General features: G+C 36.2%; 1 protein-coding gene across 4 annotated transcripts in view; it reads right to left on the bottom strand.

Annotated features, from left to right (window-relative positions):
- LOC145992054 (uncharacterized) overlaps positions 1–15340 on the bottom strand; it is a 161471-nt gene that overhangs the window by 45893 nt on the left and 100238 nt on the right. For all 4 annotated transcript variants that reach the window (XM_083128223.1, XM_083128214.1, XM_083128231.1 and 1 more), the window contains exons 2-6: positions 13410–13516; positions 11879–12031; positions 5853–6047; positions 4766–4885; positions 979–1090 (exon numbers count right to left, since the gene is read on the bottom strand). In XM_083128223.1, coding sequence (XP_082984349.1) covers positions 979–1090; positions 4766–4885; positions 5853–6047; positions 11879–12031; positions 13410–13428 — 599 coding nt within the window. In that variant the 5' untranslated portion in view covers positions 13429–13516. The remainder of the gene's footprint in view (positions 1–978; positions 1091–4765; positions 4886–5852; positions 6048–11878; positions 12032–13409; positions 13517–15340) is intronic.

Below are 15340 nucleotides of genomic sequence, written 5' to 3'. Positions count from 1 at the left end.
TACATTACCCCATGGAAAGAAGATTTCCGCTTCTGTGAGTAATGATTGATTGACTTGCTCTTTTACTTCACTTTTTGTGCCACTTTTGGCTAATTTGCGAAGATGAGGATGAGTGATGATATGATGAAATTGATGAATGAACACTCACAAACATCCATGCTCAGGCCAGGATTCGAACGCAGGCCCCTGGCATCGTAGCGTGATGTGCTAACCACTCTGCCATCTTCCTTGAGTAATTATACACATGATAACAGAAACTGCTTTAGAATTTGAAAAGCTAATTTATCTAAAGCATGTAGATCATTGTTAATAATTTAGTACATACTTCGTTATCATAAATGAGGGTTGGCTTATTCTTCATTATAGCCATGTGTTAGCGGCAATCCCTCTCCCCCTGAAGTTTTATCTTGCAACATCTATCACGCACCACACTATGACTGTCTCTGTAATCTCAGACAGGAATGAAAATTGTTTCCAAAGAGCTCCAGAAGGAGTAATGTCGATCCCGAGGGACATTTGTTACCGCTTACCAGTCAATCGGCCGAATTTTGACCTGGCAGGGATGAAAAGTACATTTTCAAAAGACCTCCGAATTTCCTTAACGGAATGGGCTATAAAATCATTAGCGGCAGCTCCTGCGTTGCATCTGTTTTCGACAGGTAAGAAGTAGAAAAATGAGTACAAGTCTTGCTTTGGCGTTCATGCCGTGGGAAATTTGGGAGCAGTGTTTCAAACTGTAAGCAAAATTTACTGAAGAACAATTTTGCAATATTTGCCATCAAATTAAAATTTCCAGTAAAATACAGAAACATTTGCAGGGGCCATGTGGGCGTTTGCAGGGGCTAGTGCCCCCCGTGCCCCCTCTAACGACGTACCTGTTCACAGTTAGAAAGCTAACTGTTTCTTGTAATGGTATTCCAAAGATAGATAAAAACTATTACATCCTAATCTTTATCAATTTCATCAACGAAAGCATACCTGGCAATGTCAGCTATCGTTATGGGATTTGGATAAGACGACTCTATCAACTCCAGCACTTTCTCTTCTGTCAATGCGACCCTCTTACCCAGAATGCTCTCATCAGCTGACACTGGAAAAGATAAAAAATTAAAATTACAGCATCTGACAGTAAATATTATTATTAGTAGTAAACTTTAATAAACGTTTGTGACCTACTTACTGACTTACCTATCTAATATTAATTTTCCTGGTCGTACACAACAAACATATTACAATTATTTCCCAATTTAAAATTTTCAAGCAATTAGCTGTTGTTTGCATTTTCTCACTTTCATCTTTTTGCAAATAACAAGCAGTGAAACTGTTTGTATCTGAACTTTTCTACTGATTTTGCTCCCACAGACTGTAACAGAAGTTGTTTCCCCCTTTTGACCCTTGTCGATCACACAACATTCTGTGCAATTGACTAGGCAAAGGTGGGGGAGATGAGGCTGATATCTCTCCATTGGCATCAGCTTACTGCCAAAAAAGACTTGAAAAAATTGGTGTCCTGAAATATTTTTTGATCAAATCTATCCATTACAAAATATCAGAGAAACTCCTGTATTATCCTTATGTTCATGGCTGCTATGGTAACATGTTCATTGGTGAAAAAACCATCAAAATAGTTGTGTAAATACTTACAAAGTGTTGCAAACAATTTCAAATGCAGTCACATTACAAGGGAAGACTTCACGTACAATGTTAGTTTTTTCAAAGTTCTATTGTATTAAACAGCTGCAGACATAATTTTAAGAATAAAGTTGCACACTTAATAATTGCATACCAAATTATTATGCTGGGCTGCAAAACATTTTGATAAGGCACCATGCACAAGTAATTCATTAAGAAGTACTCCCTAACTTCCATGAGACCACACACACATATCAGGATTATTTACACACCTGTGCTTCTAGTGGGGTAATTAATAAATTAGACACTAGTCAAACAGCAAAAAATTCAATGCAGTTAGTGAACACAAAACCTGATTCAAACCTGAATCTGGCTGACACGTTCCAATTGTGTACCAAACTGCACCATGGCGAGCTAAGAAAATTGTACAATGATGTCACATAGTGATACAAAGTATCTCCTTATTTACATATACTTTTTCAGTTTACATGTATCATAGGGGGACTTATCATCCATGTAGCACATGTTGCTGGACCAGTGGCGTGGCGTGACTTTTTCAAAAGTGTTACCGGTTACCGGCTATCAGTATGACGTTATCACCCCCCTCCCCCTTGGTAAAGAAAGCATGTCTTTAGGCTAGATATTTGTTCATTTCATTCTTGTTTTGCAATCAGCACAGTGATTTAGCCACAAACACTCCTAGAAAAAACTACCACTCATGAGTACCACAAAAATCCAATGAATAGTGGTAGACCCTTGTCAGTTCCTCATCTGTCTCTGTTTCTTTGCAATGAGGTGTGAAGGGGAAGAAGAAGAACCACACTTTTCTCGGGTCAGTTAAACGTTTGTGTGGTGAGCACTGAGCAGACGACAGAACTCCGCTATTTGTGGAATGGAAGCTCAGCTGTACGCACTACTGTTCCCAACTTAGTATTTTGGAGCAAGGTTTGTCCAAATCACGAATCACACCAAGGAACTATATTTTCGTCTATTACCTAACTGGTCTCAGTTGTAGTTCAATCCAGCCTTGGCTCTGCAGTCTACCTCTAGTTGCTTCACAGAAATGGTATTCCTATTTTAGGTGGGATTTAGCTCTTTTCTGCCAATCTAATGTGACAACACTGGCTGATCTGGTAGGTCTGAACGGCAACAGGGCCCCTTAACAGGCATATGAATAACCCCATTGCACACTATGCCCCAAAGTCCTCTTTCCCTGTTGCCTCTTCAGGGTAGCGGAATGGCCTCCCTCTTCGCTTCTGTCGGCTGCAGAAAAAATGTCCTAGGCAATATCTACTTGACGGCAACGGTGTTCATTAACGTATTTAACAATGTTGTCATTTTATTGAAACAACTTTTTAATTCTTTACATTTTGCTGTTACCTGCGGTAACACTGGCTACAGGCTGTGTTGTCCAGCCTCTGTGCTGGACCAAGATTGGGAGACTGTCGGTATGGTTGGGAAATAGTTGGTAGTTTTTCCCAACAAATATTTTACATACGGCCAGTGATTAATTTTGTTGGCAGATATGGTTGTTAATAGCGATAATATTGTACATTGGACCAATATTAATTTGCATTGTCGCAGTCAAAGTTATGGTTGCCCCACTGCTGGGAAATAGTTGCTTGGTAGATAGATGGCTTGGCGGACATCGCCAACAATTATTTTGGGTCTGATGCGGGGGCAAATGCCAAAACTAAATGCTGGCCCTCCTAACCTAACAATTCCTGACCCACAATTATGCTTAGGTCTAATAATGCATGTGCAGTTAGATTAGGAGGGCCAGGTGTAGAGCTTAGAATTTAGTTTTGGCATTTGTTGCAAGCTGGCTGTGCCCCGCACCAGACCTAACAATTCTCCACCATTGGCACAAAATAGGTACCAATTTGCCAACACTGGGCCAACATTTTTGTGCTACATGGGCAATGTATGAAGTAGTATAAAACCAATAATCATTATTTACTTTTTAATACATCATTATTTTAACAACAGTAAACAATAAAGTGGTACATGTAAACAAGCCTAAAAATAAATATTGCTATTTAAATTGACATTTTGTACAGTCACGGACACTTCTAAGTTGTAACGATTATATTGAGTCAACGGTATTGTTACAACCCAGAAGTGTCCCTGACTGCACATACAAATAGTAAACTCTAAACACAAAAAGCTGTTTTCAAGAATTCCATTCATCATTCTCACTCCCCCCCTCACCCCTCCCAATGCACACATATTTTCAGCAATATGAAGAGTAAGAATACTCTTGCAAGTATAATATGTAGTAGAGTAGCAGAATTTAAATATATTCACTACATTCAATATATTAATTTTTCCTCAAGTTTTTGCTTTGGTGGCAGGTTATTCACCTAGTTAACAATGTTAATAATGGCTGATTATTATCTATTTTATTATATTACCTTATGCATCACATTTCACAAAGTTTGTTAAATTCATGTGTTGCACAATGAACTACACAAGACTGAACCTATAGCTGTTTCACATTGTAACTGCACAAAATTAAATACTAAAAATTGAATCTAGGGAGCTTCGTTACTCTGTCAATTTCGTCATGTAACTTCTAATTAATTTATATGAAAGAACTGATATTTCCTTCTGGACTAAAGTCAAAAACTAAGGTCTAAGAAATAATTAAGAAACACAAATACCCTACTTAGAACATAAGGAATGCAAAAAGAAACAGTTTGGACCCACTTGCGACGTTTTTACCAGTGAGAATGTCACACTAGGAGAGTACAGACTTGCTGGCAGAGAATGTTTATACGATGACTATGCAATTGTTATGAAAATATTTTTTTTACAAAGATGGGTGACGTCCCAGAGCTTTCTATGGTAATTTCAGCAAAACTACTTGTAACTTTCCTTTAGGTATTATCTTCAAGGAGTGCAAGAAACGTTAACATATTCAGTGAAGGCATATATTTTTCTCACATTACTGAAAAAGCAATCTTAACTAAAAACCCTATGTTCCAATGAACATACAACATATAGAAATACACCACAATTAATCACCTTATTTCAAACCCAAAATCAGAAGTTTTTGTGTATGATCTTTTTCCTATTTACAGAAACAATTAAAATATGATTATAAAAAACAAATAAACATTGCAATACTTACAAGGTCGCGTAGGGGGAGCGTATGATTCGTCCAACTGTCTCAACTCCACTTCAAGCTTCTTTATGCTTGTATACCTGTGCTGCATTAGCTTCATTACTTTCTTTATAAAGCCTACGTAATCTGAAATATAAAATATAGCGTTCATTTTGAACAGTATATCTTACTGCAACTAAAACTGACCTGATACAAATATTGATATTTTGACAATGGATGACATTACCGATATCATACCGCAAAAAAATGTTTATTAGTCAGGATATTCCAAAGATATCCAAGGAGCCAAAATATTTATTAATTCTCTCAGGACATATAGCACAAATGGGAGAGGAAAGAAGAGTATACAGGATTCTTGTGGGGAAATCTGATGGAAAGAGACCTGTAGGGAGGCCAAGACGAAGATGAAGGAATAACGTTGAGATGGACATAAAGGAAATCGGTAAGGATGGAAAATATTGGATTGATCTTGCCCAGGATAGGGACAGATGGAAGGCTTGTGTTGCTGCAGCCATACACCTTCAGGTTTAAGAAGGCTAGAGAGTCCGTTAGTTACTTAATTCAGTGCTCAATGCGGAAATTTGTAGCTGGGAGGATGCCTAGTCAAGTTTGGAATGGGTGGGGGATGCTTGTATGGATCAACATGACAATTGAGCAGTTGGGGAGAAGCTTGCATAAATTATCCTAGCTGGCGAGATGCTTCACACAGATTTTCTTAACCATGGGGATAACATCCCACCACTTTGAGCACTGATCCTTCTGCAGTACTGTGATTAAATTTACTTCGAAAGGGAGGACTTACATATACTTTCTTTCTAATATTCAGTCCTTATTTTGTCATCTTTTCCTGCCTTTGACGTTCTTTTTTTTAGGAATACTGGGCCAAAGGGGAAGGGGGGGCACTGCATTGGAAGGCTACCCTTGCCAGCTGCAAACTACACAGCTGATAGATTAGTAATGATACATTGTTAGATATTGTGACAGAAAATATTTTACAGAGACCTTTGTAAGGTACCTGCCCAATTAACCATCTGAATAAATGAGATGTATTAGTAAATATGAAGAGTTCTGCAAGGCTGGTGTCAGTACTTACCTCGCGGGAATTCTTGTGGACTGACGAGCTCCTTGAAGAACTCCTGAGCTGCCGTTGGTTGTTCTGTTTCAGGAAAATCCTCCTGAAACCAAAACTGAAGTTGCCTGCTTTCCTGCGTGTGTAGCCCTGTTTGTGCACTGACAAGGAACACTCGGAATTCCAGAGACAACTGCGCAGGGCTGGCATTTTCATCATCTAAAAAATATTACACATAAAAACAACTTTGGATTCTCACAAAAGAAAGACACAAGCAATTAATTCTTTCAATATATTGGGTTGGCAACTAAGTTCCCGCCATTTTTTTTTAATTGGAAAAATCTCTATGACATTAAATACGTTTTTCACGAAGGTGTACATCATGCGAAAGAGAATATATTGTTCTACCTAAATTTATGTTTCTTTGTTACTAAGACACATTTTCTTGTTATTTACAGATCATTAAAATGGAATGTCAAGTTGAGAAGAATGAGCATTTTCGACACCTCCTCCTTTTTGCCTTTAATCAAGGTTCTAAGGCCGCAGAAGCTGCTCGCAACATTTGTGCTGTGTATGGAGTGGGTGCTATAGCTGAAAGAACCACCCGTGATTGGTATGCGAAGTTCAAAAAAGGAAATTTTGACCTCAAAGATGCATCTTGTTCTGGCCATCCAGTTGAGTTCGATGAAGAGCGATTGAACCACCTGTTGCATGAAAATCCGCGTCAAACAACAAGGGAACTGGCAGAGACAATGGGTTGCTCCCACACTACTGTAGAGAAGCATCTTCACTCGATGGGAAAGGTTCAGAAGTGTGGAGCATGGGTGCCTCACACTTTAAGTGTCACCAACAAAAATCAACGAGCCACAATCTCTGCTGGTTTGCTTGCTCGGCACCATGCAACCCATGGACACAAGGAACGATTTCTTCACCGAATCGTTACTGGCGATGAAAAATGGTGCCTTTACATGAATATGAAGCGGCTGAGCCCCGGGAAACAAGCGACCCCACGCGCGAAACAAACTTCATCCGCGTAAAACGATGTTGTGCGTATGGTGGGACTGGGAAGGGATTCTCCATTTCGAATTGCTTGAAAGGAACCAAACGATCAACGCGGAACTCTATGTGCAACAAATGGAACGACTCAACATGGCTATTCAAGAGAAAAGACCGAATCGGCAGCATGGTGTTCTTTTGCTGCACGACAATGCCCGCCCTCATATCGCCAATATGACCAAGGATGCCATTCAAGCTCATGGTTGGGAAGTGCTGCCACACCCACCATACTCTCCGGATTTGGCACCAACGGATTTTCACCTCTTTCGATCTCTTTCAAATGCTATGCGGGGAGTTTCGTTCAATACTGATGCAGAATTGAGAGCTTGGTTGGATGACTTTTTCGAGTCTAAACCACGTGATTTCTACCGACGAGGTATTGAAAACCTTGTTGAACGTTGGCAAAACGTTGTAAACAACACAGGAGAATACATTATTGATTAACTACTTGTATCTGTTTATTGAAAACTAACCTTTCAACACCTTCCTTAAAAAACGGCGGGAACTTAGTTGCCAACCCAATAAAATAATCAGATCCCCCTGCCAGTTACAGCACTCAGTAAAATTAAACCAGGTTTTTGTCAATTGCACTGTGAAAGATTATAAGAAGAACTGCATAAAGAAACAGAAGTGTCTATTGACCATCATTAATCAAGTTAAAAAGTGTAACGAATCTGAGTGTTTAAGGTTTTATATTTGTAAAATGTTAAGATTTTTAAATGATTGTTATTTCAAATAATGTTCAGAATATCACAGACAACTATACTTAGACTGGTAAAGTTGTTGTTGAAGCGTGTACATATGTTTTGAAATGTGTCATCATCTTTTATTGTTGACGTTACTTTTTCATCTCAGCAGAGGAAGTGAATGAACCTGCCTGAGTGTGAACCTACAACAGTGTCTGCATGTGTGAACCTACAACAGTGTCTAACTTAAGATAGTGTTTTAAACCCAGCAAGCCCTAGAGTGTTAGTCTCATGTTCCCGACATAAGGAGCAGTGGACTAACTTTGTAGAGGATGTTGCAAAAGTTAATTTTTTTCTCTAAGGAATCATAAGGGATAAACATACAATATAATATCCCATTTTAAACCATGGGAGAGTAGACATTTACCTATAGAAAAACAGGGTAGGTGATACATTGATAAAAAAAATAATAAAAATTCCAGAATTTTCCACTAATTACAGACTCTTTGGATTGATTGACTTGGTGTTTTAATTACACTTTGTGCACAATAAGGCTAATCGGGACTGGACCTACAGTTTTAAATGGGATCCATACCACTATGTGCCTCCACCAGACTTTGGAGAGCTAAATTAAATTACTGACATTTTTACCAATATACTCATATAATACTGAGGCACCAATTAAGCTATCCCATGCAGGCCAGGGTTGGGGGGGAGGCTTAGGAGCATTACAGTGTCAACCTTCATCTGCAACAGGGTCTCCAAAAGAAAAAAATGTATTCTTAAAATGTGGTAAAAATATTAAAAAATATAATTAAACTTCAGACATGACTTGACCTAATAGTTCTAACCATGGGTGTCTGGAAGGGGGGACAAGGGGGGCCATGCCCCCCATAGAAAATGAAAATCAACCAAAAATTATATATTTTTCACATATAATTTCATTTCAGCCACAATAATATGTGTTAATTATTGAATGAATATGATAAATTCAAATTTAAGTAACGTTTTTTGAGGGAACAACCATACGAGTACATTAGTATTTCTTTAGACAGACACATGACTGATAAGTCATTGATTGATTTGCTTTATTTTACTTTGCTTTTGTGCCACTTTTGGCTAATTGGGGAAGATGGGTATGAGTGATGATGTGATGAAATTGATGAATGACACAAACATTCATGCCCAGACTTGGATTCGAACTCGGGATCCCTGGCCCAGACCCGTAGCCAGAATTGATCTCCAGGGGGGGGCTCACGGGTTATGAGGGGGGGCTTTGTAAATCAACTCCATTTTTCAAAAGTTTAACAGTGTTAAATTAAGGTAAATTATGTGTGTGGGGGAGGGGGGGTCATTAAGTTACATAAAGTTTAGAAATATCACACAAATACTACATTTTTTCTATATATTTTAAAATATCACTTGAACTGTTAATTGACTGCTACTGAAATCACCCCTTACTACACACTCCATACTACGTTTCATGATACAGATATCACACCACAAAAAAGTGCCTAGCGTACATTCTACTCCCCGGCAGAAACAATAAAACTTCCCTTCCTTCCCAAAACTTGGGAGCTGTTAGCCTTTGACGAAGATGCGGAGGGAATTTGCAAAATGACATAAAAGTATAAAAGTCACAGATTTCTGTATAAATGGGAGGTTACAACAGAGGCAACGAAGGTACAGATAAAGAAGCTGCTCCCCTGTGAAGGAACTTTCTGAAGTCTAGAGAAGAGAATCTCCTAGAGTCGTTTTCACGTTCAGAAGAGACAACGGCGCTTATGGAGAAACCGCACAGTGTTGCCAATACAGCGTTAGCTCATGTCGCCGGGAAATGATGACCTTCCTTCACAATAAAGGTGTTACATATTTTGTATATATAATGATAATTTTATGTAATTATTAACATTAATATTATACTGTGAACGTTACAGTTACCCTTTTTACTATGATCCATTGCGATCACTACACACGCCAGTGTAATGCAAGAATATGACACTTCAGAAATCACTTAAAAAAGTAAAAATCACTGAGAGCTCACACAACTGAAAACACTTTTTCGGGAAAGGGAAAAAGTCTAAACAGACCAAAGTAGATCTCTCACTCAAGTAAGGGGACCTTGGCACATGGGTTAGATTCAAGTTGCAACCCAAACAAATGAGTTATGGCCCACGTGAACTGATAAGACGTGAATGACTCAAGCAAGGCATGTCATATTTCTATCTTGAAGCCCCATATTTTGTCACGTGTTGGAAAGCCTTTCAAAGGTTAATATGGTGTCTATGAATTTATGTGTACGTTGGAAACTGAAAGGTGATCTTCATTTCAGCATTAATGTCGACAGTAATGTAAACGAAAACAACGTGTATTTGCGACAGCACTAATGCTGCTCACAACAGCAGCATTGGAAATAATTGTCAATTATTAAATTTAAGTAATTTCAATTCTATTATAACAAACTGCATGAAGTTCATATTTTTAGTGAATGGAAATAAAATAACAACTGGAAAACTTGGTGGTGATTAGCTGGAATGCTGCGGTGAGTCAGATCAAGATGGCCAGACAACGTCTCCTTACTTCGCGCGCGGTTCGGGTTAAAAAGAAACTCCAAATGCATGGAAGTAATATTTCTGGGAACCTTTGAGTGGTTATAAAAAATAATTTCATTATTTTCTCCACAACTTTGTCGCTGGAAGTTTTTACTTGGAATTACAGAACAAAAAATGGCCAGCGACGACATTTTCTACTGCACGAATATAAAAAATCTCCACATACTTTATTTGAATATTTTTTAATGCAAATATGCTTTAAAGTATTGATAAATTCTGAGTACCACCGTCACCTATGACAATTAAAAAACAGTGTCAATTTTTTTCATAATGAAAGCTTCAATTTTACGGATGTTTCAACGTTAGGAATGAAAACAATGTAAAAATTGTGTTTTCACAGAAAATTTGCGTTTTTAATTTATCTAAAATTATGTAAGCAAGTTACCAGTTTTTTGTGTTCACCATCGTATTCTCTACAAAATTTCCTGCAAAACTGCAGGTACCGATTTTACTTAAGCTAAATTTGTAAATCCAGAAATTTGACAACAGCGCACTCGTATTTCCCATAAGAAAAGCATTGCCCATAAGAGCCCATTGTGTCTTCTGAACGTGAAAACGACTCTAGATACTTGCCGCTACTAGACTTCTTATAACTAAGATAAACGAATGTACCTAATAGCTGCTGTTCATGCTCCCTTTATTTATCCTTCACCAAAGTTGTTAGCAAAATAATATCAGCTACCTACATATTCACTCTTCACTGCAAACAAATTACACACAATATTCATATATTCATATTCATATTCTTTATTTCCGTTGACCTATGTCCATAGGTATGGAAATCGTCACATAACAATACATACAGTAATAAAATATTAATACAATTTTAGACAAGGATTACAGTAATGATTTTAAGAACTACTACATGAAGGAAATCCAAATACACTAATACAAATATTAATACAATTATAGACAAGAATTACAGCAATGTTTTGAAGAACTTCTGCATAAGGAAATCTAAATAGAGGAAGAATACACTATTGGAGTAAAATTACATACAATATTTAAGGCGAGCACAATAATAAGCAAAGATTTTATTTTTTTATTTTTTAGTGTAAAAATAAGATGTAAAAGTAACTATGTAACTTATACAACATGGAAGAATGCAATATCTATACAGAACCGATTAATGATTATTTTGGCACAATAATAGCATATAGTGAATACTTCATACGTGATAATATAAATAGTATAATTCCATTTTCTGTACAACCGAACCCTCTTTGTTGACAATTTATGTAATTTAATATTTACAAATTTAGAAATTCATTTATTGAATAAAAACAATGTCGTAATAAGAATTTTGTTAATTCCCTCTTAAATTGGGTAGTTGATTCCATTGTTTTCATGTGATCAGTTTTATTTAATGTCAAGGGGGCTGACCTCAGTGCCAGGGGGGGCTGATGGTAGTTCCAGAGGAAGCTCAGCCCCCCTGGCCCCTGCCTGGCTACGGGCCTGCCCTGGCGTCGTAGCACGATTTGCTAATCACTCTGCCACAGGGGGCGGCTAGACGGACACATGACAAATTAATGTTAAATAAAGCACTTTGTGAGGTATGCCACAAGATCTTATAGTCGTGTGGTATCTTATCATGTCGTAATTAAATTTGGGTCTGATCACATTCTTGCAATACAGCGATGAGAATTCACAAGATTGTGTAGTCTTATGTCCTTGCACTTCATTTTAAAAATATTACCTGGAGCTACTTCTTTATTAATGATGATCCCTTGATGATCTCCACCAGCTATGTGAATTTTGTTGTTGCCTTCATCAGATTTCAGTTTTTTCCTCTCTATCAACAATGTAGTGGACTTTGGGGTTTTCTTCTTTGGGGTCATCACAATATGCTCTGTAGGCAAAAAAGAAAAGTATAAGAAGACGTGTGCACTGAACATATTAAATATTTATTAACTTTTTCATGATGTCTTTGATTATACTCTTTTATTTTAGTGTAACTTGGGTAATGCATGAACATTAACAAAATAATAAAAAAGGGGAAATATTACTAAAACATACATGCACAGAAGGCATTTGAAAAAAAATTAATCATAAACTTGTTTTCGTATGAAAATTGTTGGAATTACTGTTTATAAATTATATCAACACAGAAAACTCAAAAATAACAAGGAAGATGAGGCACAAAGGAAAACGTATATCAGAGAAATCACACAACGAAGTGAATAATGATCCACACATATATGATACGGCACATGCATAAAAAGGCTAATATGTATCACTCATAGCTCATGTTTCATGTTACCTCCTTGCTTCCTCCCCCCTCCCCCCACAAAAAGATATGGAAGTAAATGGTTTATCACTAGTTATTTGTAATGCAGTTACAAGTAACAGTTACATTTTAAGGATGTAGTTAGCTACTTTAAAACTACGGAGCTGCAACTGTAACAGAGTAACTTTTTTGCAATAGAATTAACGTTATCAACAGTTAACTTTATGACATTGAAATTTCTAACTTGAATCTTTGTAACGTGGGGGAAGAGCTAAATTTGAAAACTCTGTTTCCAATTATGTGTTTTCCCTGGATGCTAAAGTTTAAGGATTTTCATGGAATTGCCTAAGGCAAACTAGCTAGACTCTGTTACTAAATTTAGATTATCCACGCTTTATTGCAATTCAACATTTGCCGAATTTAAAGTAACTCTTTATCAAGTATTATTCTGTTCAGGAAGGAATTGAGCTGTCACCACATAGGGGTTACAATTTTGAAATTCATTTGCTGTTAAAACTTAATAGCAACTTCACATAATAGAATTGAATATTGACTGTAAGCTACCAGTTCCCTGCAAAATTATTTTGTCTTTGTTACTATTTTTTATGAATCATCAGGAATTTATAATTATAAATAATGATAAATACGTAACATAAGTTAGAGACTATTTAAAATACATATTCATGGTTACACTGATTTCTAGTTGTATAATAATTAATAAGAAATGAAAAGTATACTTCATAACTATTAAATAGAATACTTCTATTTTGCATTGATGTATCTGATATTTGTATTACCTCAAAGAACTGAATATTATATTTACTTTTCTAATAAAAAATTGTAAATTTATAAGCGAATTAATTTTCTTGCTTAATAAAATAAAGCTTTTACCAGAAATTTGCAACATCAGTAGTTGAACATCAGAAACTATTATTTAAATATGGAACAACAGAAGATAATATACTTTATGTGAAGGTTATTAGAATTATAGTGTACGTACCTATTACTTTTTCATTCATTGTGGATTGCTATAATGAGTCCTTCTGGCAAAAATGAAAGATTCTTCTAATTTTCTGGTTTCATTGGGTCACAATTTTGAATAGCTAACTGTAAAACAAACAAAACAAAATAAATTATATAATTTGTAAGAATAATATGTTGCAAAAGTTATATGTATAAAAGAAGGTAAAAGGAAACACTCACCGGACAGTAGAAAATTTTGAATTTTTCTACTGTCCGGTGAGTCTTTCCTTTTACCTTCTTTGATTTTTACTTAGCCCTTTTGGCCCTCCTTGCTTTTATCCATTATATATATATATATTTATTTATGCACAATTAATTGCACAAAATGCAGCATTCATTTTTTCTGTTCACAAATTTCATCGATAATAATATGTATATTAATATATTACAAAATAAACTCCTCACAAAAAGTTTGTAATATTATTATATTCAATTATTATTTATTTATTTATTTATCGAACTCAACAGGTACATACCCAATTACAGAGCCCATGTGAAGGATACATAGTGAATACAATTACATATATTTCTGTAATATATATATATATACACACACACACACACACACACACACAACTACATAAAATACATTAAAATTATTTCCTATATATATATATACACACATACACTTGATCACATATTATTTCATTAGGAAATTATGTGTTTAAGCTTAGGTTATTGTGTTAGTAGTGGCTTTACTGAGGTCCCTTAGGTTCATAGAAAAGATGTCAATGGTGTTATTCTTGAATAGCAATTTATTGTAACTGGTGCACATTCTCCACAATGGAGATTTCTTTTTAATTTCCGATCTAGCCTTCTTTATAAGAAAAACTTCGTTCTTGAGTCTAGTTTTCGACGACGGGATTCGAACATTTATCTGGCAGAGTAGATGTTCAGCATCTACTTCGTTATTTAACAACTTCCACAAGAATACTATTTCCTGTAACGTTCTTCTATGGCACAGCTTTGTAAACCGACTTTCATATATTAGGTTGACGTAGTGTTCAAATGTGGGGTAAACTTTCTGAAATTTGTATTTTAAAAATCTTAGAAATCGTGATTGGACTCTTTCAATTGCTTCACTGTACTTTGCTGTGTCTGTATTCCATATAACAGATGCATATTCGAGTTTTGGTCTTACATACGAATAATACAAAACTTTTAGTGTGTCTATACTCTTGAAATCCCTCCCCATTCTAAGAATGAACCCAAGGCTCTTGAACGCTTCACTAATTATTTGTTCTACGTGTTTATTAAAAGTAAGATTTGAATCAAAAATAACCCCTAAATCCTTGACTAAGAAATTTCTTGCTAGAGTATGGTTGTATATTTGATACTGAAATTCAACTGGGTTTTTCTTTCGAGTATATGATACAAAATGGCATTTATTGATATTTAGTGTTAAATCATTGTTTATTGTCCACGTTTCTAAATTTGTAATATCATTTTGAAGTTGAACAGTATCCTCTTGTTTGCTTATTTTCCTGTAGAATTTCAGGTCATCTGCGAAAAGCAATTTGTGTGAATTTTCAAATGAATCAGGCAAATCGTTAATAAGTAACGTGAAAAGAAGTGGCCCAAGGTTAGACCCCTGGGGTACTCCAGAGGTGACTCTTATCTTTGAAGATGTGTGGCCTTTATACGTCACGTACTGCTTACGGTTCTGCAAATAGGAAGCGAACAATTGGCGCAGTGGTTCAGAAATATTGAAGCATGCTAATTTACTTAATAAGATATCGTGGTTAACCAAGTCGAATGCTTTGCAGAAGTCTGTATATATTGCGTCAACTTGACCTCCTTCGTCCAAGGTTGAACTTATAAAATTGGTAATATCGGAGAGATTGGTCAACACTGATCTACGTGGTACAGTGTCTCTCAAAAGTTTTAGGACAACGACATTTTAAACTA

The sequence above is a fragment of the Lepisma saccharinum genome, chromosome 1, assembly GCF_977018435.1.
Source record: "Lepisma saccharinum chromosome 1, izLepSacc3.1, whole genome shotgun sequence".
NCBI lineage: Eukaryota > Metazoa > Arthropoda > Insecta > Zygentoma > Lepismatidae > Lepisma > Lepisma saccharinum.
The sequence above is the reverse complement of the archived record's forward strand: the minus strand, read 5'-3'. Positions and strand labels throughout refer to the sequence as shown.